Genomic DNA, 26,872 nt, shown 5'->3' with positions numbered 1-26,872 from the left:
AGGACAGTACTAAAGCAAAACAAAACAGGGCATATGTGCTCCTCCTGCCAGATTGAGTAAGAGTGTGGTCTGCCTGAACTCGCCCTGGAAGTGAAGCTGTTTCATCAGTGAGCAGTGAACCCTTAACATGGTCCATGGACCACTCAGCCCCCATCAGACTAGACCAGCCACATTGGACTCAGACCTGATTAAAGTAGCCCTAGTTGTCTTCAGCTCCCATTAGAAAAAGGAAAAGGGGGTATAACGTGTGTGCCACCCCGCATCCATGGGGTCTTGTGGCACTATAGGGTATGTGTAAGCATGTTCAGAAAGGGCTCGTATTAGCATAATGGTAGTGACTAGAGAACCATAGGCCCTCTGGTGCTTATAAACTAGGTCTCACTATATATTTGGCTTCTACATTTTATTTTGTTTTTTAGTTATTTCCTACGTAGCTTTTTAAAAATTGTGTCTAATTTTGCCTTAGGTTTATGCACTTTCTGTGCAAGTCTTAAAAACTCTTTGCAAGAGTATCAAATATGGCACTATAAATCATCTACAAAACAAATATTCTTTTCTCTCATACTCAGGCATGTATTGCTGTGCTGACATGATTAATTTTCTTCTGAATCCTGATGGTGTAAACAAAATAGACTATTAAAAAACAACAACAAACGTCAATCTAGAAGCATAAATAAAAATGTTGAGTGGTTAATTTTAGAGACCTCTTAATAAATAACTGCAGTGAGCAACATGGGATGTTTTATAATATGCATGTATAGTTGAAAAGGGATACACTTTGGTGTTTTGTGTTTTCAAGCACATTAATCCAAATATAAACACTTAAATGCAGCATATATGGATTATTAAAACAATGTTCTTTCTAAAGTTGCAGAGAAACACCGTTGCCATGATTATTGTGACAAAAACTAAAGTTGCAAAAGGTGGGGACTTTCTCATTTTAAATTAAATGGTGTCCCCCCCCTGCTGTTGGTCTGCAGAGAACGTTAAAATTGCCATCATGAGCACAAACAGCTCCATGGTCGGTGTGGTTCAAAGGTGGAATGTTGATCCGGAGCAGGAGCATCAAACTCAGGAAGGCAGTCTGCATGGGTCCTAAAAATAACTTTCCCACACTCTCACCGCTCAGTGTCCTGGGGGGTCAGGAGGAGGAGTGTGTGTATGTGTCCACTCGGTGCTGATGTAGGCTATGGTGTTTAATTGTGAATACATTTGAAAACTCAGAGACTCTCCCCCTTTCACTTTCAGGTAATTTTACAAGTTTAACAGTTTAGTCTTCCTGTGACACCCAGTTCACATATTTAGACCGTTCAGTGTGACAAATAGAGTTCAACGTGTATTTTAGTTTGAGCAGGTAAAACACATCACTTTTTAAATACACATCTTTTTGTGTTGCACACATGTATTTTCTCAAACTGTCATTACTAATGGTAATGACATGGCCTTGTATTAAGTTACCATTTTGCCCAGTGAGGTCAAATCTCAAAGATTTGCAGTCAGCCCAGTCAGCCATACCATATATATATATATATATATATACACACACACACACACACACACACACATGATCAAATTGGAGGTAGCAAAAAGTTGATTCCTTAATGCAGTTTTTCTTCAAATGTCAACCTTTTTAAAAGCTTGTTTTTTCCCATTCTAATTATAACATGAGACTAAGAATAGTCTTATTGTTAGGAATCCATCACTTCTGAATTCTGGACATAAAGAATGTGCTTACATCATTCATTCATTCATTTTTTTGCATCACAAAAAGTAGGCTTAGAACTACCAGATTAGTTGGACACTTAGCCTTTTTTTCTAATTACTTTCACTGTCAGCAATCCCTCAATGACAAAAACAAATTGGATCGCTTGATCTTCTTTCTTTTTCCTTCTTCAGGCACATTATAGAGGCATTTGTTTCAGCTAATCATGGGAGCTACTTAACCCTTGCTACTGTGAATATGGTTGCATTTAAAACGGATTCACCCAGCAGTCAACACACAGAGTTGTTTAAAGTGGTGTTGGCCATTGAGGGAAGTTAGCCAGCTGCTGAATGTAGTGGTGCTCATGAATTTTATGAGGGCAAGTGTCCCTGTCCTTCAGAGTTCACAGGTGGCCATTGAAAGGCTCAGTCAGATGATGGAGGATAGTTAGGGCAAGTATACAGTCCTGAATAGAGTTTAATTGTACACAGTAGGTGAATCAGAGGGCCATTCGAAGGACAGCCTGCAGCTCAAAAGAAAAGTTAGAGGGCAAGGTGATGATGCTTCAGCAAAATGTTTGCGACCCTATTTGTGAGTTGGAGAGCATGTGTGACTCATAGGTTTTGTGTTTTTATTTACCAAAAATATCTGTGCGTGCGTGCGTGCGTGAGAACACACATACATGAACGTGTGAAGGTGGGGGGTGGACACTGGCTGGGAGAGCACTCCAGTGTGTGGCTAACAAAACTTTCCTTTTGTCCCTAACAATGATGAGTGATGATGAGTGACAGGGGTGTTAGGAGTGGGATCTGGGGAATAGAATGCACAGAAGCAGCGCTCAAACTTACACAAAAGGCAGCAAAAGGTCAAATCTGAGACAAGCTTCTTGTCCGCTGGCACATAATATTCCACTGTGTTATGAACTGCATAATAAACTAGAACAGTTTGTTTGTTTTTTATTTGTACTTGGGTTTTGTTTTCATTCATTGCCATCCTAGATATTTTGAGAAGTACAATTTCCATCAGTTACCGATTATCAAAAGTGTTGCTACTTGGTCTTATCACACTGAGCCCTTGAAATACTTCTTACATTTTCTTTTCCCTGATTTTAAACTTTAAGAATGCTTCATAATGTGCTCTATTTCTCTGGATCTCTTCCTTTTGACATACTGAATATCTGTCGATTCCCTTACTCTGATGTAATCATGTAAACATGCACAGTTGGCCTTTTGCTATGCAAAATCCATACATTCTGCTTACACAGTGCAACTAAGCACACACGAACCCCTCTTTTTGCCCTCCTGCACACATTATGCCCCAGCGCTAGCCAGGGATGAGAAGGACTTGCGTGCAAGTGTTTCCCAGGAGGCAGTTATAGACCGAGGGTTCTGAGGCCCAGGGATGGCTCTAGATGGCGGTTAGAGAGGAACCAGTTTTTTTTTTTCTTTTCTTTTTTTTCTTTGCCTACTCTCTTCCTAGCCCTCCCCCTTTATGGGTACAGGCAGTGATCATAATGGGTGGTGACAGCTCACCTCTCCCTAGCGTGCCTACAGTCCTTGGAGCGTTAGACCCCCCCGCGTAACCATACCACCACCCCCAAGTCCCGGAAGGCCACAAAGGTTACTCCATATGTTAGTGTGAGGATTCTTTTGAATCCCCTCCACCCCACCCCTTCTCAGACAAGTGTATTTTTTTCAAGTCTATAGACATGAGTTTGAATCAAATCAAATGCGATACATTTCTGCTTGATCCCGCTGCCATAAATATTTTTTTTCTGTCTGGAATAGCTTTCATTGTTTTATTTATTTAATTTTTCTGCGCTGCCATCCTCTGCCTTCTTTTCTTCTGTGTGAGTTGCGACTCAGTGGTGTGAAAAGATCCAGGGCCTGAAGTTCCACATCTATTAAAGGCTTCGTGTTTGGAGAGCGATCTGATGGCCTGATGTTGTATGCTCACTTACACAGAATGTTTGAATGGGGACATCATGTACACTGGCTTCATCACCCTCTAAGAATGAGCGTGAGTGTTCATGTATTGCTGTGCTGACATTTAGCAGGTATTTCATTCAGACCTATGTGCATGTGTACAGTGTGATTTTCAAAACACTGATTGTGTTTCAGTATTTTTTAATGAAACATGTTTGATGTAAAAGCAAGAAAATCAAACACGTCACCCAAAAGTTTTGTTTTGTTTTGTTTTCTTACATTGTTTGGACACTTAGAGATATGATTGCCATATTTTTGGTCTCTGTTATAATTAGCAAAGTTTTCAGTTAGTGAGTCATTTCATTTAGTCATATGAGTAATACCTCGTTCACTTTAGTAAGGCAGACACAATGTCCCTCTCTATAGAAACATGAAAGTCTGCAGTCTTCTTTAATGCATATTCTTAAAAACAAAGTCATTGTTTGAGCTTTCTGCATCAACAGAAGACTTGCAAGGTGATAGGCATGCAATGCAAAATTATAATCAAAACAGTGCAGTGAATTTCTTATATCTTTGTGTGTGTGTGTGTGTGTGTGTGTGTGTGTGTGTGTGTGTGTGTGTGTGTGTGTGTGTGTGTGTGTGTGTGTGTGTGTGTGTGTGTAGGCTTGGAGAGTTGCACTGATATTAACAGGCAGAGAAATTTTATGATGAGGAGTGTGTGTATCAAGAGGAGGGTTTGCATGCTCCAATGGGTGAGGAATAGTGCACAAAAGCATGTGTAGTGGTGAATATTAGAGTAGGTGGAGCGTTAGCACAGTCACTCTCTTTAGAAAAAGAAGTGCTTTTCCATCTCAAACTCACTTACGGTCCCTCCTGTCTCCCTCTCACTCATCAGTTTCTTTTGTGGGAGGCTTCTGTATTCTAGTCCTCTGTTTAATCATAGTCCGCTTTTTAAGATTGTCGTCTTTCTACATTCATGACCTTGCTTCCAACTTAACAGCGTTCACATTCACTCGTTTCACCTCATTTACTTCCAGACACAAAGTCAGCTTGGCACCTTATAAGCTGCTGCCTGTTTTAAGAAGTTGTAATCATGGTGAACATTCAAGCTAAACTCAACCGCTAAACCTCATTTCACTTACACACACACACACACACACACACACACACACACACACACACACACACACACACACCAAAAAAGATGAGACGATCTAATTTGGATGCTCGGACAAAAGTGCTCCGGCAAAGTAGCACTGCTGTGGGAATCAATCTGCAATGTTAGAATATGCGAGGTAAGTGCCAAAGGGGTTGTGTGCAGCTTACTGGCATCCTTTTTAAACTGCCTGCAGGCTAAAGTGGAATCCCAGCCACGCCCCACATATCACCCCATGTAATGTTTAAGGATGCATTCAGCACTTACCATAGACACGCAATATTTTTCAGTGTATTTTTTTTTTTCCCCACCACATGAGCCCTTTTCCTTTTTTCAATGCAGCGGACAAGTGCATTACCAATTCAGACCTTAATGGTAGCCTACATATCAGAGGAGATGCACTGGCTTGGTGTAATCTGACTTGTCTTAATTACAGGCAGTATTCAGTAATAGGCTGCCTCCATAGATATCAGCCATTAGAGCAGTGTCTCTGGCAGGAGGGGTCTGATTGGCTACGAGGTAGGTGATAAAGAAGCCATGCCTCATTTCCCTCCAATTTTTTGTTCGCACTTTCCTGTATTAAAGTCAAGCGTGAAGCTGGCAAAGGACTGTGTTAAACTGATTTATGTGCTCTTCTATTTGGTGGTAGCTAATCTGTGCTCCCTGAGTGCACTGTCAGCAATCAGCACTCCTGTACATGATTTCACTAGATTAAAGGAATTTCAGAGAAATGTTGGGAGTTTTCATTTAATCAACCCTTTTCTGATCTTGTTAAAGTTGATATTAGTGCAGTGTTGTTGTGTTTTGTTTTCTTTTTTTAATCTGTTGCAAATTTATCAACAAAAACATGCTTTGGCCTTAGGTTTGCCTCTGTGGCTTTTGATCCACAACCTCAAACCAGCAGCTCTTGTCTACTAATTAAACTAAACCATAGCAAGAGTCCGCAATTGTAGTTCAAGAAAGTTCAACAAGTTCTTTAAAAAGAAAAAAAAAAGGATTTTACTGTATATATTCACAATCCCTGCATCTCACCCATTCACTTTGCCTTCGTTAGCAGCAAAGCATGTGATCTGATGACATGATACTGTATGTTTGAGTAATTCCACAGACGGCTTCACCATCCATTTCAAATGCCATAAAACAAAGTCAAACCATTAAAGATAATATACCCATTATTAGTATGGAAATTTGAAATGGAATGCCACAGAGTACTGAAAGCTTGTCACTTGAGTGACAGTTAAAGACACTCCTGGTTCAGTGCACTGTATTTAAGATGTGTTTCATGTTTTTCAAACTCCATATTTGGCATATTATCCTCGGGTGGCAGCTCACACCTTGTTGGTATTTAAGACAGATTTCAACGAATATTACTGGATTGTGGTGGTGGTTACATTTAAGGGTGCAGCTCCCTCATAACAGGGAGGTGTCGTCTGCTGACAGATCACTGTCTGGATGAGAGAGCACAGCAGCATCCCACCTCATTACCGTAGCAACACACTAACCGAGGGACCGACACACTGCTCGCTGTGATTAAGATGTAAATTTCCTCTAATTGGAATGTAAATTCATACATTTATATGAAGACGTCAGCTGTCAGATTGCAATATTGTGTCCTTTTTTCTCCCTCTCCCCTGTTCCCCAAGCAGGGACTAGGTGCCTGTAATCTGTATCATACTCCCGCAGCCCATCCTGGGATTTGCCGTTTGTTTAATGGCGGGCCCATTGTCCTGCATCCAGCCCGTCATTGTAATGCTTCCCATTCATGTTTCTGTGTTTTGTTGCAGTCTGATTTGCTCTCGCTACCTGTGTTTGTTCCTCCATGCATGGCTGAGTCGTCAGGCCTTTGGGGATGGGGAGGGACTTTGAGACGGGGCCGGGGTCATTGGGTGGCCGTATTTTGTGTGTGCATCGATTACTTCTGCTGAATGTTCCTCAATGCAAATAAGTCTGCCACTTTGAGAGGAAGCACATGTATCTGAAGTAATTAATTTTACCCTTGAATGCCAGCTGTGGTGTTGGTGTGATGTGTTCCAAATTGAGCTTTCTCACCAAAAAGGTGTTAATTTAGGGATTTGGCAGATGAAGTAAGTCTGTTTGCCAGTCTTTGTGGCCAATGAAACTGGAATACGCCATTTTTGTCCTGCTAATTCAGAAATTGTACTCAAAGCAGTGCTTCTTGTCTTAAGTTATGTCATTGTCTGCTTACCACAAATCAGTGTATATAATAAACAGTTGTTTCTAATAGAAGTGATTTCTTGAGTGGATAAATGAGCAGGTGCTGCATGTTTAGAAAGTTGTTAACATTTTTATGTTGTTCTTATAACTTATGACTGAGCGTAATGTTAGATTTGAGTCTGCATGTTTTCTACATAACGTATGTGTGTGTGCGTGCGTGCATGTATGTATGACTCATTCAAGCATAAAAAAACATGCTTAACTCAAGAGACGAACCAGTGTTGTATCTACATATAACAGACAAGTAAGTCTTTAGGCACTATGTTACTATCAGCCTGTGGCAAACACACATTTGTTCCCATTTCTGTAGTTGAATCTATGAAAAATACCAAAGATAGCACAGTTTGACAGGTATTAAATAGTGTTTTCGCACTATTCGCACTCAAAGAGCTATTACCCGAAAACCCAAAAACTGTGAAGTGTGCCCTGAAATTATTTGAGGAAACTGGACAAGTGGAGGACAAAAGAAGTTGTAGGCCTGAAGTATTCACTCACCCATCCAAATCATTGAATTCAGGTGTTCCAATCACTTCCATGGCCATGGGCGTATAAAACCACCTCGGCTTGCAGACTGCTTCTACAAACATTTGTGAAAGAATGGGCCATTCTCAGGAGCTCAGTAAATTCCAGCGTGGCACCTGTACAACAAGTCCAACAAGTCGTGAAATTTCCTGCTACTAAATATTACACCATCAACTGTTAGTGGTATTATAATAAAGTGGAAGTGATTGGGAACGACAGCAACTCAGCAATGGAGTGGTAAAACGTAAAATGACAGAGTGGGGCCAGTGTGAGGCACATAGTGCACAGAGGTCGCCAACTATCTGCTGAGTCAGTTCTATTGACTTCCAAACTTCACATGACCTTCAGATTAGCTCAAGAACAGTGCGTAAAGAGGTTCATGGAATGGGTTTCCATGGCCAAACAGCTGCATCCAAGCCTTACATCACCAAGTGCAATGCAAAGTGTTGGACGCAGTGGTGTAAAGCACACCGTCATTCAACTCTAGAGCAGTGGAGCTGTGCTCTCTGGAGTGACGAATCACGCTTCTGTGTCTGGCAATCCGATGGATGAGTCTGGGTTTGGTGGTTACCAGGAGAATAATACTTGTCTTGACTCCATTGTGCCAAGTGTAAAGTTTGGTGGAGGGGGGGGTTGTTTTTCAAAAGTTGGCCTTGGCCCTTTGCTCCAGTTAAAGGAACTCTTAAAGCTTCACCATACCAAGACATTTTGGAGTTTCATGCTCCCAACTTTGTGGGAACAGTTTGGAGATGGCCCCAAAGCAAGGACCATAAAGACATGTATGAGCAAGTTTGGTGTGGAAGAATTTGACTTGAGTCCTGACCTCAACCTGATACAACACTTTTGGGATGAATTAGAGCAGAGTCTGTGGGCCAGACATCAGTGTCTGACCTGACAAATGCGCTTCTGGAAGAATTGTCAAAAATTCCCATAATCACACTCTTAAACCTTGTGGAAAGCCTTCCCAATAGAGTTGAAGCTGTTATAGCTGCAAAGGGTGGGCCAGCATCATATTAAAGTCTATGGATTAAGAAAGCAGACGAGCAAATACTTTTGGCAATATAGTGTCTCTACAGCAGATGAACAATATCGGAAAGCTACCTCTGTTCTATTCATGCTGAAGTACACTAAATATTTGCATTAAGAAACAAATGAGACTAATATTACATGTTTTAAAGGAAGTATCTTTCATCTTCCCTTCCCTTAAAAAACACTGTAAACTCCCCATTGCAATAAAACAGACTTTACAGTGATCAAAATATTAAGAAATCATCCCAGTCTTATTGTTAAATATGTAATAGCTTAATTGGTCAACAGCACAACATACTCATTTTTAATTGTGAAGTTGTAGGGAGTGGTGGTCTAGCACAGTCGGAAATAGCTTTTAATCACTCTGTTCCAAAACCTTTCTAAGTTTTGGTACCTAAATCTAACCAAGGGGCAATTGATTATGACAGTATGTTAAGATGAAAAAGTACAAAACTAATTCTAAAAAAAAAACTACATGGTTTCTGCACAGTATGCAAAACTATGTCTCCTGCATGAAAGTCCTGTGACCTAGCCACCACCCATCCACCCCCTAGTGGTGAGTTTGTTGGGTCTCTATTCTATTTGCATCTAATATGGCTTGAGCTGTAGACAAGTGCAGCTGTTACACATTTTATTGTGTAACAGCTTCAGAATTTTGACTGAAACCTTATTTGATTATCTAAGTTACAAAAACCCTTCAGTGATTCAGAGTTTGTATTTCTAGATGACATATACCTGTAGGTGTGAGTTCATGATTGGTGAATAAAACTACTAATCAGTTGTATAAGAGACATCAATGACTGGCTTGTATAATCTTGTCCACTGGACATGTTTCGATGAACACAAACAGCAGCAGGCGGGTTTAATTTAGTTTGTTCCTGAATTGTACAGATCAAAAAGCACCTGAGGGTGTGTATTGGGAATCTTGCATATCTCCTGTACATTCCAATCAGGCACAGGTAGTGTGTGAAATCTCTCAGGTCACGCAAACCTGTCTTCGAAGCTGGTTCAGATGCTACAACGGTGGAGGATTTTCATGATTTTTCACACGCTTTATGTGAGTGTGTGTGGGTGTGTCTGTGTGTGCACGTGTGCCTACAAATCTTAATCTAATGAAGACAAAAATCTGAAACCTTAAAGAAAATGTGATGTGTTCACAGTACGTCAGTGTGTGAAGCGTGCTGCGGGGTTTGACAGCAGCATGTGTTGATGTTGTAGGGTGCAGAAAATTAAAACACTGGAGGTCTCAGGAGAAACCTCTAGGTTGTGTCAAGCTGGGAAGAAAAAGAGAGGGTGACACAGTAGCCTTCTATTTTTATGTCCAGCCACAACTAAGAATACGTAAAAGAAAATGCAATTGGTAAAAGGCGGGTAGGCCTCACTTGTTGTGTTTTATGTGACAGAGCCGGGGATTCTCATGCACTCTGATTCCAGTTAAACGTTGAGCTGTACACCAGGAATCCTGACTATGCTGCCACACCATGTCGGTGCTACTCCACCCACTTGTGGCACCAGACCTGGACGGTGTGCCCTCCCTCAATTAGCTCTCCATCAGGAAGGAATCCTAATAAACCTGCTCCTTTCACTTCCACTCTATCCATCATCTTCAGTTTATTACACTGAATCAACAGCGTGGAAAACAGACACGTTCTCAGCCATTGTTTCTGTTAACCAGGAATCTGCCTCTGGTCAGGTGAACTGGTCGACTTTAGTCATGTGGGTTATTTTCAGTTTCTGGATGTGCCCTTACATATTGGTGAGCACAGCGTGCTGAGCAGCCTAAAGTTACACCCATCACCTGATTGCTCAGGTGTTATGCAAGGAAGTGAATCATCTCTTTTTGCCTTTGGGTGCCAAAATAAGTGATTCATTCAGGAAATAAATTTTCACATATTGAGCACTTTAGTAATTTGAATGTTTTTAATATTTTATTAGTTCTAAGGTTCTTTTACCACACGGTACCGCGCAACTAGCAAGGCTTGGCTCACCATTATCACATCAGACATACAAGAGTAGAGGTAGGGAGAACTGGGGCAGATAGAGAGACAAACAGAGGAAGAGAGAGAGAGACCATTTTGTCCCCCAGGTATGACAGAGTCACTCATGCAGAAATATCCCACATGGAGGGAGGTGAGAGAGTGGGGTGGTGGGGGTGGGGTGCATGAAGGAACTCTTGGCTTCTTCTCCTCGTTTGTACCTCCCTTCCCTGAAAACACATCTGTCTTCTTTTCTCTGCCACACACCTTTTCTGCATCCTTCGCTCACCTTCTCACTCCAGTAATGGAGTTTTTTTTTTTTCCACTGTTAACAGCTTAAACTGTTTTCTCATATTTAAGGCGTGAGGGTTTCTTCTCACATTTCATGCCACCTGCGAGATTTTGTCAAACTTTGTGGGAACTGAGCGGCTGGTTAATTTTCTTTTTTAAGCTTCGGTTTTTTTTTGGCCTTCGGACACGCCGCCGTTACAATTACCCCAAGCGGTCTGTCTTACATGCAAATATGTGTCGGCTCTACAGTGATCACAATTTTAGTACACGGCAGAGCTATCTCATGGCTGCATGCATTAAAACAATTAAACTTTGCCCCTCCCCCGCCACAACAATCATTTGCGGATGTGTTGGGTGAAATTTAGCAAGAAATTATCATTTTCTGAATCACTTCACTCTGCTTGCTCTGTGTTTGTTTCATTCTTTCTCTTCCTCCATTTTGTCTTTGAGCTCCTTAAAAGACTTGGAGCCCCCTGCATGTTCTTCTTTTTGCTTCTTTTCTCTGCACTTTTTTTCATCATTATCCAACAGCACTTTTCTTTGCGTGCAAATGCTTTCTGAACGGCGTCCTTTCTTCCCTTTCAGGCTGGATGTCATTGTTGCTGCCTGTGGGCTGGGTGTATTTATTTAGGGGTAATTGGTGTGTGGATGAGTGAGGTAATGAGGTGCATCCACACTTGGCTGCTCCCCTCCCTGAGAGCCTGAGACAGACGTAGCCTAGCTGGGCTCCGGTTTGAGCTGTACCACACTGCTGTCTCCGCCACACAGGTCAGAATGGCTCTTTCATACCCAGGTGGACAAATACAATCGCTGGGGCTGATACCTCAATGAGGCGTCTGAAGTGGTGTGTGTATGTGTGCATGAGTGCATTTCCATATGCGTTCATGTGCATGTGTTTGTGGGTGGAGATTTAAAAAAAAAAAACTCTGCTTGGCTGTTTGCTTGCCTCTGTCTTGAGTCCTTGTTTGTCTTGCAGCTTGTGTTTGTATAAGTGATTTTCCCTGTGTGTTTGTAAGTGCATGTATATCAGGCTGAGTGGGTGTTCAATGGAGCTCAAGGAGGACCTTTGGCTCTCATAGCCCCCTGCCAACCTCAAACTGCCCCTGATGTCCTGCAGAGTTACCTAATGATTTCACTTACACCTCCCTTATCTGTCTGGCCCGTGTGGCAGGAACCGTCTGACGCTTCAGCCTTTACATGCCATTTGCTGCCTCATATTCTGTGAAATTCAATTGCACAGCTCTAACTGTAGCCAGAGTCGGGGGATCTCCCTCTCTTACTCTCTCTCTCCCTCACTCTCAAGCTCTGTCTCTCTGGCTCTGTCATCACACACTCTGTATCTCCCTCAGTCAAGCATCTTCCATATATTTGTAAATGCAAACACAAACATCTGTACCATAACACATTTTCCCACGTTATCGCCAATCGCAACCTTACATTTTAGTCTTTGAGCACTCTAAAGTTAGCATCATTATCTCACAGTGTGTTGGTGGCAGACTTTGAATGAGCGGTAGAAGTTTTAAACAGGAAAGCTTGGATGTTTGTGGGCACCCACAGGTGTTCGGCAGATAATATTATGCATAGATTGTTTTGTTGTTATCAGGGTAATTGGTGTGGACCTGCCAGCCTTTGATAGACACACAATTACTGTATGTGATGCATAAGTGGACTCATTTTACGGCAGGATTTTGAGTTGCTAATGGTGCATTATTCAGCTTTTGGTCTGTCCCCAAAAGTGCCGGGCCAAATCAAACACGCCGCTCCAGGGTAATTGAGGCCCACTCCGCACCCCCTGCAGTGAGCAAGGCAGAACTGTAATCCCCTGACAACTCTGACTTGGCCCCAATCTGGCAGGCCGCCCATTTCCCAGCAAAACGCCTAACTCTGCATCAGGGAGAATGAAGAAGCTGATAGTCACATCTGAACTGCTTTCCAGTTTTGCTATTCTTTTGATATCAACGGCACTCTGTATCCATCTCTGTACTTTCTTTTTCCTTTAAACTTCACAGAATATAATTGCACACTAATTGCGTAGCTTAAACTAATATTCTTACTCATTAGTCTCCTCAAGCGTTTGTGGTTTTGTGATCAAAGGTTTTTGACAATAAACCTAACCACCCTAACCACAGAAAAGCTTTCGCTCAAAAAGAAAAGAAAAACTGCTGTATTATACGCTTTCCAAAGCTCTACCACCAAAAGAATGTCACAGTAAGTACAAAAGCACTTTCATGAAATTGGGAAAACAATGTATTATTTTAAGTGACCTAACTATCCTAACCTAACTATGTTACTGGCAGATACCAAGTGTTCATATAACACATTTTTTTTAGTTGCCCATGCTTTCAAAAAAATCCACAACTGGAGTTGCAGTGGTGTACAGCTTTGAGACATGAAACGGTTTTATTGTAAATCACTGTCATAATTAATTCTCATGACATAGTTCTATTAACATATTTAAGTTAAAAGTGCTTTATAATTGGCACAAATGCAACATTAACTCAATTCTTGTACAGTCTGTGCACTAGTTATTGTCATCTTTGAAGCTATAAATGTATTCATTTAAAATTATCACCTTCTCAAGATCTCATTTGAGATCCCCTTGAAGATGCTAATATTAATCCTATTCAGTTAATTTATTTATTCACTGTTTTCTTCCCATTCCCATTTTTCAGAGATAAACTATGTGAGGACTATTTTGGTGACCTACCAGAGCTGCATGATAATGACCATTCTGACCATTCATATAACTGTAAATGACACTTTCCATGCAGTGATTTCCCCCACGCTCTTATTATTATTCATACATTTATTTCTGGATTATTGTAATTGTAATTCTTTGTTCACTTGTCTACACAAAAACTCTTTGGAACGTCTGCAGGTTGTTCAGAACTCTGCTGCGAGGCTTCTGACTACGTCTTCTAAGTACTCAGCCAGCTGCACTGGCTCCCCATTAAATTCAGAGTCCACTTTAAGATTCTGATTTTGACCTTTGGAGCTCTGCATGGACAAGCACCAGCATACATCAGAGAACTTTTACGTCCATACGTCCCCAGCAGGTCCCTGAGGTCATGTGATCAGGGCCTGTTGGCTGTGCATCATACGAGGCTGAAAACTAAAGGAGACAGAGCTTTTGCAACAGTGGCCTCCAGACTGTGGAACTCTCTCCCTCTGAGCTTGAGATCTTTGGATCCAGTGGGCTCTTTCAAGAAAAACAGATAAAACCTCATCTTTTTAGACTTGCGCTTGGTTAACTGTTGTTTTTATGTTCTAGCATTTTGCTGTGTAGCACTTTGCGATGTTTTTCTTTAAAGGTGCTACACAAATAAAATGTAACTTTTTCCTTTTTTTAACTAAATCTTACGTGCTTGGACCTTTTAGAGAAAAGAAAACCATGAAAAATTATACCAAATTCAATTTCTGATGCCTAATTGCCCAAGAAGTACAACAAAAATCTCTGGTTTTATGAAAGGGTGTTGTGAAAGAAGGTGCATGACAACACCTGCACTGTGAAATTTTGTTTGTGATGAAACATCTGCTTTTTTAAATCTTGTAACATCCTTTAATGCAGTATTCGGTATTCTTTTGCTATATATCTGCCTTTGCAAATGGAAACCTATTATCGTGATCATTGAGTGGCATATCTATAAGTAGAAAAAAAAGCAAATCCTCCACAAATCCAGGGCTTTATTTTGCAATTTAAAGGAAAGCAATTTGCATTTGCACAAAAATGTAATGGTTTCTCCCTTTCTCAATACTCTATTAATCACCAAGTTTCATGAAAATCACCTTTGTAGTTTTTTTTGCACATTCATGCTGACAAACAGTAGTCACAACCAGCTGCCTCGCAGTGTTTGTTTCTTGTCATTGTTTTAAAATCCAGGCATTCTCTGAACTATCGCCTCTTGTAGGGGTCATTTGCAGGGAGGGTATAACGTGTATTTAGCACTGTCTCTCTGATTTTTAACTTTAGCATGTATTCTCCCCAGGCCTTGGCTCACTGTTTTAATGGCTTTAGTAATGCTTCACAATTAACACTCAGCCAGCGCTCTGGGTTAGGTCATGGCTGGTGTTTTTCAGGCTAAATTAGAAAATACAAAACAAGAATTCCCCATCACCCACAGTGCTTTTAGGACCTAGTGGTTATGGGCAAAATGGAAGGTGGTGAATTTTTTGACAGGGCAGCCGAGGTGATGCCTCATTCCCTTTGACATCTTGAACACCCTAAAGGTGGCTTTGCCAACAGTCTACCCAGGAAGCACCTTACCTAGCTGTGGCTAAATTTACACAACCACCTGCCCACAGGGAGGGAACTGGAGAGGAGAGCAGAGGTGGAGGTGGAGGTGGAGTGGTGATGGAGGGCAAACGGAGGGGAGAGAAGGATGGGGGGAGACTGAAGTGTGTTTGTGTGCCAGAGAAATTCACTGCATAATATGTTTATGTTGCTACGTTGAATGTTATGTATTGTTTTAATTAGAAATATTTAACTCGGATGTGAGACATTTTCCACTTTATCTTCTTCTTCCACTTTAACTTATTTCTTATGTATTGTGTTATTAAAGATATTTTTTGCTCCAATACCCAAAAAATGACAGAACACAACATTTTGAAAAGTATAAGTTTGAAAAATTATGTTTTCGAGCAACGTGTCTGCGGTCTGCAGTAACACTAGTTTTTACTTCTTCCAGGCGTGTTTTAGCTTCCTTGTCAAGTAGTTGTTACAGCTGGGTATATGCAGTACTGTACCAGAAGTTCCTTTGGGTCTTATTTTACCTTCTACAATAAGTTAAAGAGGGATGCTTGCCAGGTATTATTAACATTACTAGAAGAGCTGTTTTAGTTTTGTGCTCAGATTTGGTAGCTACCAAATAGATTATTACAGTAAATTCAGTAAATAGATCGAATGTCACAAAGTGCTTCACAATATAACATACTAGGTCAGTTTGTTTGTTTTTTGATACATCATTATGAATGTTTTACGAATAAGCAAAATCTAAAGTCTTAACCACTTAAGCCATATTTATGCTTTTTATAAATTTACTGAAAGTCTGCATATATTGAAGCTCTCAAGATGGACAGTCGAATAGAATGGTAACAATTCTAGATGCTCCCCAGTGGCAGAGTTCAGGCTGTTTGCCTGTGGGCTGATGTGGAGTGAATGGCCTTAGAGGCTCTAGGCTGGTCTATGTGTGGCCCGGCTGGTCCAAGTCAGCAGTAATGACTGGCTTTGGCCAGCATGCCTGTTAGTGTGAATGGGGTTACTCTGGGCAACACCTTTTCAGCTGGGTCCTATGAAGTCCCCAGTATGGTGGTCTTTGTCCACACAAGGGCTGTCCTCTCAGCAAAAAGGACTTCTTTTTTGTGAGGACTATCAACTGGTGATGGATTATACCCACCCTTCTTTATTCATCTGGGCAGAGTAGCAGACACAGATGCAAGTGAGCATACACACACACTCTTAGGTATGTGTAATGTCACACTCGGTATAATAAACATACTAATAAAGGGTTAACCTGACATGCTTCCACACAGTTTAATTTTAATTCCTCCTCACATCAAATTCTTTTTTGTCAGATTACAGTTCTCTCCCTGTCTTCTGTTACAGTTTTCTGTTTAACCAAAAGCTTCCTTTTTTTTTTTTTTTCCCCTTCTTCCTTTGCTTTTCTCCCTCTTTGGCTGAATTGTAGTCATTTAACTGCTGCCTGGCTCCTGAAGATTTAGCAGGTGAACTTCAGGGCAGAAACCTGTACAACCAGTTGGAGAGGTTGTGCAACTCCAATGTAAAGAATTGGCCAGTAATTCTTACACACAGCTGTACCGCTCTGTAGGAGCATATATCCAGACACACATAACATAGAGTGCTTCGTCATGTGTATCTTCTGGCTTACATTGTAACAGTGCTGTGTGCAGATTGTTAGTAAGAGAGGTAATGGCAGGTTCAGTTTATAAACTTGTAGTTTTAAAATCATGTGTAGCAGTGAAAATTTTTAAATGGCTGATTTTCATATTGTTGTTTTCTCCTTTTCTCTTGCTCTTTGGTCCTGGTCTTTTACTTGCACACTAGAATTTGTCTGTGAGAGTCATTACCCTCCACCCTTCCCGAGGGGTCGGCCACTTACCCAGGCTGACACAGTAACCTCCAGACGACCTTTCGCTTTGCCAAATGTTATGCCTGTAAACTGTGTGAACTCTTATCACAGTAAATGATGAAAGAAAAAAACAGGACTTGCTAGTGGAGCAGGAGCCGGGTTTAGGTAACCCTAGATGTACAATTGTGCTTTGTGCGCTCGTGTTGTAAGTACCTTTGTGTGACACATGCATAGGAAAGTAGCCGTGTGTGTCTGTCTGTCTCTTTTCGTACATGGGTGTGCACACTTGTAGACTGAGTGCAGCACAGAAAAATACATGAATAATAGATGACAAAATATCTGTGGAAATGTTCTGGGTTTTATTTTATTTTATTTGCATTTATTTATTTATTTTTGGTTACAGAAACAGTGACAGAAACCAGCACAGGGATCTTAAAAAGGATAGTACAAATTTTTAAGGAAGCTCCTTTGGTAAAGAAACAGGCCATAGCACTCCATAAAAACATAGTTTTAGTGTATATTAAATAATTGACATATAACATAATGGGATTTATCATGTTAACAGGATAATTTTGCTACCTTTGGACAGTCTGTTTCCCACTGTTTCAGTATTTATGCTAAGCTATAATGACTGGGGCTTCCTCCAGATTCGTCCTGGGGGAAGAGATATGAGTTGTTTCAGTGCTCCAATCATCTCTGCAAGTAAACAAATCACAATCTCAACTTATAAGAATTTATAGTTAGCAAATGTGTCATATTGTTTTGCACTGTGCACTGTGTATTCTCCTGATTTAAAATTGATTCCATATACACTGACCCCCCTCTTCATTAGGTAGACTGGTTCAACTCCTCATTAACACAAATATCTAATCAGCCAGCCACATCGCAGCAGCTCAGTGCATTTAGATATGTAGACATGGTCAAGGAGACCTACTGAAGTTCAAACTGAGCACCAGAAGGGGGAAGAAAGGTGATTTAGAGGATGCTGAATGTGGCAATGGCAGAAACTGCTGATCTACTGGGATTTAAGGCAGTTGTGATGGTAAAAGAGGGTCTAATCCAGTACTAGCAAGGTGCATCTAACAAAGTGGCATGTGAATGCATGTTTGATGTAAAGACTTGGCCAAAAACTTTGATTTGTAATGCTAAAAAACAATGGAGAAATGGTACACTTCACCTATAGACACTTTCATAGTTGGGTAATAACTGTAGGTTTAAATCTTGCCGTTGTAGTCCTGTTTTTTTTTACTAAATCATTTTTTTAAATTTTCACAACTGTGATTATTAAAGCAGGGCATTAGATAACCTGCTCGTACCAAAGTTGTCTGTGAGATTGTAGCTTGAGGACGTCGATATCAGAGTCACAGTTTGAGGGGTAAAATGTGAGTTTGAAGGATGGAGGGCACAAGAGGTCCCCCAGATATGCTGTCATAACCCATGCAGCCGCGCTTTTTGCTATGGGCCTATTGGTAGTGAAAGCAGCACTTAGATATGTTTGTACTCTACGCCCTCTATCCTTCTCCCTTTCTCCCCAGGCACCATGTCACTCCGGGGGCAAACCAGCACTCTCTGGCTATGCCCAAGTTCATAACACCAACTAACCCCCCCTTTTTTACTATCCACTATCACAAGGGTCAATGTGCCCTCACCCTACAATGCCCACGGTCCATACCAACACTGCCCTCCAAAGAGAAACAAAACTGAACTGAAAAGAGACAAAATGGCCCCACACTGCTTCCCCTGTCAAAGCTCTTGACAAGCCCAAGCAGAGGACCCCAGCGGAGGGTTTAGTTGAAGATGATGATGACGTGGATAACAAGTTGTTGTGTTACAGCACAGTTACACTTTGGCCCTTGTTTGTCCATTTAGTTATTCAGAATCCTCGTGGAGCTAACTGATTCCCATGCATGTCATGTTTAGTAACATGACAGATAGAATCAAATGCTGCTTTTTTATCAGTCTGTGGAGCGTGAAGGGTAAGTGAGGAGTTAGCTATTCAAGAGAACAGGAATAAACATTCCATTAGGTATGAAAAAAATTGAAATATTGTCAGCTAATCAATTTCCTGTTTGGACATGCTCATTTCTAATGAAATTCAGTCAGTTATTAGTCCCTTCCCCTTTTTCCAGTGTTAGGGATTATAATTACACTCAAAATGCTTACTCATCCTTCTGCCTGCCTGCTGCCTACTCTGTCAGATGCATTAGGCCATGAAGCGGAATAGATAAGGAGCCTGTGTCTGTATCTGTCATTCCTCCTGACTGTCTGTATGCCTGACTTTTAGATTATCCTGGATCAGGCAGCAGGTGACACAGTGAGCAGGTGACCATCACCCAATTACCAAAGAGAAATTTGAGAAAGCTCCAGTGTAGTTTGTGTTTGTTTCTTTCTTCTCCTGTCTCCTAAAAAAAAGCAAAGTAAAATAACATTATCAGGCAGCATGCAGCTTAACAGGCATGCATCTGGTAAATGCACCCTTCCTTTCATGTGTATTTTATGCTTGATGAATTCAAGTGATGCTGATGGGTTAAATAAGTTACAGTTACTAATTGTCACAAAAAGTCCCAAAAGGGCTGTGGAATAAATTCCAAAATACCCTCAAGTGATAAATACAATCAAAGTTATTTTACGGAAAAATATAAGAGGGAATTTCAAAAGTCTAAGGGAGAAAGACTTCCCTAGTCAACAGGTTATTCTTAGGGCAAGGCCAGGGATTGTGTTACACTCTTTGTTACCACAAAAGAAGAGAAAGCTAGAGCTTCTTCTCAGCTTTTGTTAGATGCAGGTGGGCTAGAATTTCCAAAGTGATGGGATTTATGCTGAGTTGTTTCTGCATTTTTTTTTTTTCTGGGAAGGTAGTGGAAGTATTCTCCAAAATTGTCAGGGTCAATGTGCTGATAGTTTGCTTGTCAAATAGAAAAGTGCATCACCTCATTATGTGGGTTTTTGGCGTGCTAAAGTCAATACTGGTTCCTATAGGTACAGCAAATGATTTCCCACACAGTGCTGTGAAACTTTAGAGTTGTGGGGGATTATGGCGCTGGGAGGCGATTTACCTTGGTTTAGTCACTGAACAGACCAGCAAGTCTACCAGTTTCAGCCGTGAAACATTCTGCTGCCATTTTGACCCTTGGCTGGTTGTAGAAATGGGGCTGGAAATGGAAGACATTGACCTGGTGTCACGGACAGACGTACACATTAGTTTACAGTGGCTGCACTGCAGCTGTGCCGCTCAGGGAAATGGAATTGGCAAAAGGTATCACCTCTAATGTGCCCACTGCCTATGAATACTGGACTTAGTGCTAGATATTAAAAATGTATTCTGTTGAGTTGTTCTGTATTAATAAAATGACCAAAGTTTCTCTTTTCTATATCAGCATATACCCAGATTTCAATCACCATTTCCCCTGTGATTGTAATAACATCAGTGTAATGATACGATTTTCAGTTTTATATCATTTCACTGAAATAAGAAAGCTTACAAAATGCTGAGTGCATTACAACGTTGATTGTTTAAGTAGGTGTTTATGGTAAATATCTTGTCACTTCCTTAAACACGTTCCTGTGCCAGCTAATCTGATTGGAACAGCCAGACCGGCCATCATGTGTTCTAACAAGGTGTTGGGTTTCCCATCGTTCTAAGCTGTACAGTGACACGGGCCATTTGAAAGTGTGGCTAAAACTCTATGGAAGAAATGACTCGTTAAATTAGCACCTAATACTCCAGTCATTAGCAAGCCGTTACCACCATTGGAATGCCTTTGATGGTTTTGAATTTGAATGCTTTGTGTGAGTAGGTCCCTTGTAAGCTCCACTTGGAAAAAAAAAATCTCTGCATTTGGATGTTGGAATATTACACAACTGCTTTACATTTTAATGCCCACAACCAAAACAGAAGATGTTCAAAACAGTGATTTGATGCCTTATCTGACCCTTGAACCACTGATGTCATATCCACAAATAAAGCTACAGAGATTGGAAATGACTGGGTAGCATTAAACGCTGTGTTCTCTAAGAAACAGGTCTTTGGGGTCTTTACTAAGCTGAAGGGAATTGTCCATTGTGGGGTGATACTTGTAGCCCTCTTAGGCAAAGCTAGTCCATGGGCCAACCCTGAGGGCTCATTTCAAGTGCTTAGCGCTCGTTTGGAGCTTTGTCACCCCTCACCCTGTTGCCAGCATGGCCCCATCCCCTCTGGCTGTGGTGCGGAGCTGTACCACAGACCTTTACCCCTGCTCGCCACCAGGGAGGGAACACTGACATCACAGCTCTAAGACACACACACACACACAATAATCGCACTAACATTGTGGCACACATCCATTTTCACATTTCCCCGCTCCACAACTGCACCACAGCCAATGGTCTATTTTCCCGCCGTCCACTCTCTTCCAACACCCACCCCCCACCCCTCACCCCCTTCTTATGTTTTTCCTCTTTCTCCACCCTCGTGAAGGTTGCCAGGCAGCAGAGAAAGACTTCACACACACATACACCCCACTATGCCTCTGAGGGTTATCCGGATGTCCTTGTTTACATCATGGAGTGTGCAGGTCGTAGGGAAGCAGATTCAGAGCCTCCCTGACTATGTCTCTCGAAGTCCTACGCTGACCTCCATTCATGTGTTGTCAATGTGAAATGCTCAGGGCAGTACTGCATTTGCTACAACACTGCTAAAATAATTTACTGTACTTCCAGTGCTTAGAATATATTTAGTGTAAATTTCAAAGGTAAGTTTAAAATTATTTAAGATATTAATCTTTGATTGTTATCATCCATTTATCTATGGTATGGGATTACTTCATTTGGTTAGAAGTAAGTTTTTTTGGCCAGTTATCAGCTCTTATGTTGGCTATCAGTGATGTGTGTGGTTGTTGCTGACTGTTACTAGGCTGTCTTGTCCCTGTGTGTCAAACCAATCGATTGTTTGTCTGCTCCTCCCTCCAACTTTGATGTTACCATTGATTGTTCTCATCTGCCCCTGAACTCAAAGGTTAGAGGAGCTGAGCTGCACTTCTGGATTGTTTTGACCTTCGCTTTGCACATGCTCAGTGGGTTCACAAAGCCCAGAGCCAAACAGACATGGTGTAGCCAGGCCCGGGGTGCGTGACAGCCAGACAACGGTGTGATGTCTTTTTTTTTTTTTTTTATTAACTCACCCACTGAGGATGATGTATATGTGATTGATTTTTCCCCTACTCCTCTCTCTAACATGTTTCCGCTGCAGTGCACTAAGCAGGACTGAGTCCAGGCTTGATCAATGCATTGTTTTTCTTTTTCAATCACACTCGAGTGAACTGAAGACACGAAAGGTTACACAGGTGAGGTTTGGCAGGGTTGGAAGCAAAGCGGTGCTTCTGGAGGCCCCCTCAAGGCCAATATATGAGTTTGGCTGGGATATTTGTGTGTGTGTGTGTGTGTGTGTGTGTGTGTGTGTGTGTGTGTGTGTGTGTGTGTGTGTGTGTGTGTGTGTGTGTGTGTGTGTGTGTGAAAGAAACGGAATGAAAGAAAGACTTACATCCTTAGAGAAGTTGCACCATGTTTTTCTAACAACTTCATCTTCTGGTCTCACCAGTGTTAGTTCATGCTTATTATGTGCATCATGTTTGTTCTTCCACTGGGAATCATTTTCCTTGCCTCTATGTAACCTTACCTTTACCATTTCACATTAAATTACAGGTCCTTCACAAGTGTCTTAGTTCTCACCTTCCCTTAGATAATCTGCAGGAAGACTACTCTTCTTTCCTCTGCCTCACAAATAGTTTTCTGAAACACACACACACACACACACACACACACACACACACACACACACACACACACACACACACACACACACACACACACACACGCACACACACACACACAAAGGCAATACACTCAGCCACTTGAGCTGTCAGCCACAGGAGCAGGAACACAAGGCTTCATATCAGACGTGAGCATTTCATGTCATTTAAAACACACTCAGGTGTTTCAGCACTCCTAAAAATAAAGGCTGGAAGTCACCTACCCTGAAGGTACAAAGAGTGTTGCGTAGTCCTGATTATCTCTAAGTAATGATGCTCTTAAACCCTGTATCCAAACACCTAGTCATTAAGAAAAAGATAAGTATCTGTGGGAGTGGAAGGGCTCTCTTAAAGCTGGATGTCTGGAGGGGAAGGATGTGGCAGGCAGGGAAGGTTTAGAGAGCTGAGGTGGACTAAGTGTGAGAGTGCAGGCTTTGACCAGAGGGTTTCAGATGTCATGGCAGATTCTTTCAGGGGGAAATTATAGGGTTTAACTTCTCTTGTACCCAGAATGCCAGTATTCTGATTTAACTTCCTCGATAGACACTTGGGCAACAAGCTACTCGGCACCATTGTCAGGGCCACACTTGACTCCGGAGATACTTCACCTCCTCTCACGCTCTCAGCGACTCTTCAGGACTTTGTTCATGGAGGGCCGCCGACAGCCTTTCATGGCCGTTCTGGAGAAAGCAGAGCAGGCAGTGAAACCCCTCTTAAGCTTTATAGCAGTAAGCATGTTGGTGTTAGGGGGGGTTTACATGAGTGGCCCTCATTAACCTCTTAGCGTCTTTGTGTTTTGAGTTGGCGCAGGGCCGCTCTCCAGATAAGCATTACTGTAAAAGACTTGCTTGTAGTGACTCTTGTATTAACTGAGCCCAATTTGTGTTACAGTAAAGCAGCCAGCACTGCTGCACTGATGCACACATCCATCCGTATTTTCCACGCACATTTGTGTTGGAACACACACTTTCTGTTACTTCATAAATGAGTGATTTTGTGTCCCATTCACATCTCTTCAGAACAGCCCTACCCCCGACACACACACACATACATATATTCCCTGTGAGGTGTAACAGACCTAAAGCTCTCTGAAGCATTTAGCAACACGCTGGCAGGTTTACTCCATGCTGCCAGTGCTGAGGGGAGTGCTGAAGCATCTAATGCAATTTCAACCCAACATGGTTCTCTGCGAATAAGCATCACTGAAGAGTAACATCCACTGTATGTTGATCCACTGTAGTGCTTTCTTTTTTGCAGTAACGCTCTGCCCCCTCCCTCTGTCCCTTTTCTCTCTTTCTGATTTGTGTAGAGACTGCATTTGCCTCCAGACTTGTCTGAGACAGTGAGTCGTGTGAGCAGGGGGGAGCTGGCAGGAGCGGCCGCGGTGGCGTCAGCCTGTAGCTCTGGCACTTCCGGCAACAAACACCTGGACTTCTAGAGCTCCCACACAGTCGCCATAGGCAACCAACACCTGGAATGCCGCGGTGTTGTCCTCTTTACTGCGGTGACCAGGTTGTTCCCTTGCCCACGTAATGTCAACAGCGATAACCCTGCCAGCCATTACCACCTGCCAACTGACCCAGCCAGGGGTGAAGATCTAAACATCCACAGTACCCCGTCTCATAACCGACAGATTTCATCCTATATTTCACAGCACTTTTTATATACACTTAATGTACACTTCATAACTCTGCCAGCTGATATTCATACATTCAACACTGTCATGACAAACACATTTCACTCGTGTTGCTAGCAAATCTTTTATCCCCACGGTTTGCTGTTTTCCCTGTGAGCTGCAGAAACATAGGCGCACTGTGTTGTTTTGAAATGTTACGTAAAGCGAAATGGCTGGTAGGGTGATGATTACTTAACCTAAATAAAATCCAAGCTGGATAGTTATTTAAGGTTTGGTACATTTTGTTAGTTATTTGTTGTTTTTTCTGCCTTCAGGGAATTTGTTTACAAGCAAAGTGTAACCATGATTTTTTTTTTTTTTTACTTTTAAAGACTGACAGTCGTAGCAAACAATAAATAATTTAACTAAACCCCAGGCCACTCTTGACTCACTCCACAGTTTAGAAAAGTCTATAAATATAATTTATTTTGCAGGATTATCAAATGTTCTTTTGTAAAATTCAATAAAAGACAATAAATATACAGAACGTGGCACGTGCTCTTACTTTACTGCAATGCAACACCAGCTCTGAGGAGAAAATAAACTGTGGGACTGTGTTATGAATGACTGATCTCTGGTCTGCCTCACTGGTTTCAGGTTTGGATAGGGATGTCTCCATCTGACCCTGAGACTGTGCCGGTGAGTGATGTATACCTCCAGTAAGCAGAGCAGAGCAGGAATGTGGGCAGAGGGTAGGAGAGCTGAATTTGGGTGCAGGCTTCACACCTCATCAGGCATGTTTGCTGGATGAGCTGCTTTGCCATGACAAGCCCAAAAGAACAAATTAGGTCAAATGGTGACATGGAGAAACAGAGGAAAAAAAAAAAAAATCAACATGAAAAATTAAATGTTTCATTTTTATTTTCCTCAGTCTGCTTGTTATGCCAGTTTGAATATTTGTGCCTGTAAAAACTGGCAGTATTGGTAACCATCTGCAACACTTGTTGGGAGAGGGTAGTGTTACCTGACAAATTCATACATGAGTGGAGCACTCTTATATTAGGTTTATGAGAGAGAGAGAGAGTTTCCATGCATAGGTCACTTACAGTACACACGTGAACAAAAGCTCGTGTTGTCAAGATAAAAAAAAAAAAGAATTCCAAGTTAGTGTTGTTGAAGAGCTGACGTATTCAGGGTACACTTTGAAGGTAGATTAAAATAGAACAGACTCATTTTGACACGCGTTCATGTTCCTGTACTACTGGCCTGCCAGTTTTTTACATTATTTATCCCAAGATTCTGTCAACATGCTGATTCACTTTTTTGCCCACTCAGTTCAGAAGAGCTTGAGATGATTTTTTCTTTAGGTTATAAAACCATCCAAAATGTTTGAAATTTTATATATATAAAGGGGAAAATATATATATTTCAGTACTGTCATGAAAGTAAACATTTAACATGTGACTTCTCCTAAAGCAGATTTTTTCAGTGTCTTCCCATAGTGCAGTGGCTTTTGATTAGCAGCGCATGCTTCCATAATAAATATTTCTGTTAATTTAAGCCCATGAACACAACAGCTGTTTGGCTGTTTTGTCAATTTTCTTCTGAATTATTGTTTTACTGCTCAAAGTGCAATGCACCTTTATTACAAGTTATGTTACGTGTTTAATATTAGTAAGTTATTTTTGTGTGAATGAAATAAGATGAACATTTAACAGGACCTGTTTCATGAAGCAGTGTAGAGAATGCACATGTGTAGCTGGCACCTGCTACTCTTCTTCTATTGATTCTTAACCAAAGCTAGAACTGTTTTCCTACAGTTGCTCTAACTGAGGTTTTATGGGTTGTATTATTTAAGGGTTGACACATACCAGCCCAAAGTAGGACAACATTTTTTTAAACACATTCAGCATCATTTTTTTCTACCTTGACAATTCCTCTGAGAAGTTTGCTTTAACAGCAGACTCCCCTTCAAATGTGTTGCGTTACGGTTGAGAATGAATTTTGCCACGCATGTCAAAAACAGCTTACCCAAAGCTAGAGTACTCTTTATTTGTTTTCATAATGATGAGGGAAGTATTACTTCATGTTTGCTTCAAGCACACGCTCGCTCAGAGACGCTAAGTAGCCGGGCATCAGCATTTGTTCACTTGCTGTGGGAATTCAAATTAAGATTTCTCCAGGTCAGAATTATTGTGTCTCATTAAAAATCATATCAAAAAGTAAAAAGTTATCAAGAACTTTTACAGAAACTTCCATTGCCTGACTTTGTTCCACACAAGAATTACATTTAAACCATTTTATCCTGAAGCTGTGTATTATTTAGACTTCCACTAATTGCAGTCTTTCTTGCATTTTGAATCTCTCTGTAATTATTAATGTTCCTCCTCTGCCGTGGTGCAGTCGAGTCTGCTCTGCCTTTTCCTCCTTGTTCTCCTGAAACAGACTTCCTCCATTTGTGTGATGAACTGGATTAAATGAACAGAGAAATTGCTTTAGTCCGAGAAAAAAAAAAAAAAATCCTCTTAAAAAATCTGATTAACCTCCAA

The 26,872-nt window shown here is 41.3% G+C and overlaps 1 protein-coding gene across 1 annotated transcript in view; it reads left to right on the top strand.

Moving 5' to 3' along the window:
* Positions 1-24,812, top strand: part of elp4 (elongator acetyltransferase complex subunit 4) — a 54,309-nt gene extending 29,497 nt beyond the window's left edge. Inside the window, exon 10 of the mRNA XM_030718360.1 lies at positions 24,018-24,812. Within this exon, the coding sequence (XP_030574220.1) occupies positions 24,018-24,146 (129 nt within the window). The 3' untranslated portion in view covers positions 24,147-24,812. The remainder of the gene's footprint in view (positions 1-24,017) is intronic.
* The last annotated feature ends 2,060 nt before the right edge of the window (positions 24,813-26,872 follow it).

The sequence above is a fragment of the Archocentrus centrarchus genome, chromosome 3, assembly GCF_007364275.1.
Source record: "Archocentrus centrarchus isolate MPI-CPG fArcCen1 chromosome 3, fArcCen1, whole genome shotgun sequence".
In the NCBI taxonomy this organism is placed as follows: domain Eukaryota; kingdom Metazoa; phylum Chordata; class Actinopteri; order Cichliformes; family Cichlidae; genus Archocentrus; species Archocentrus centrarchus.
This window is presented reverse-complemented; position numbering and strand designations above follow the sequence as displayed.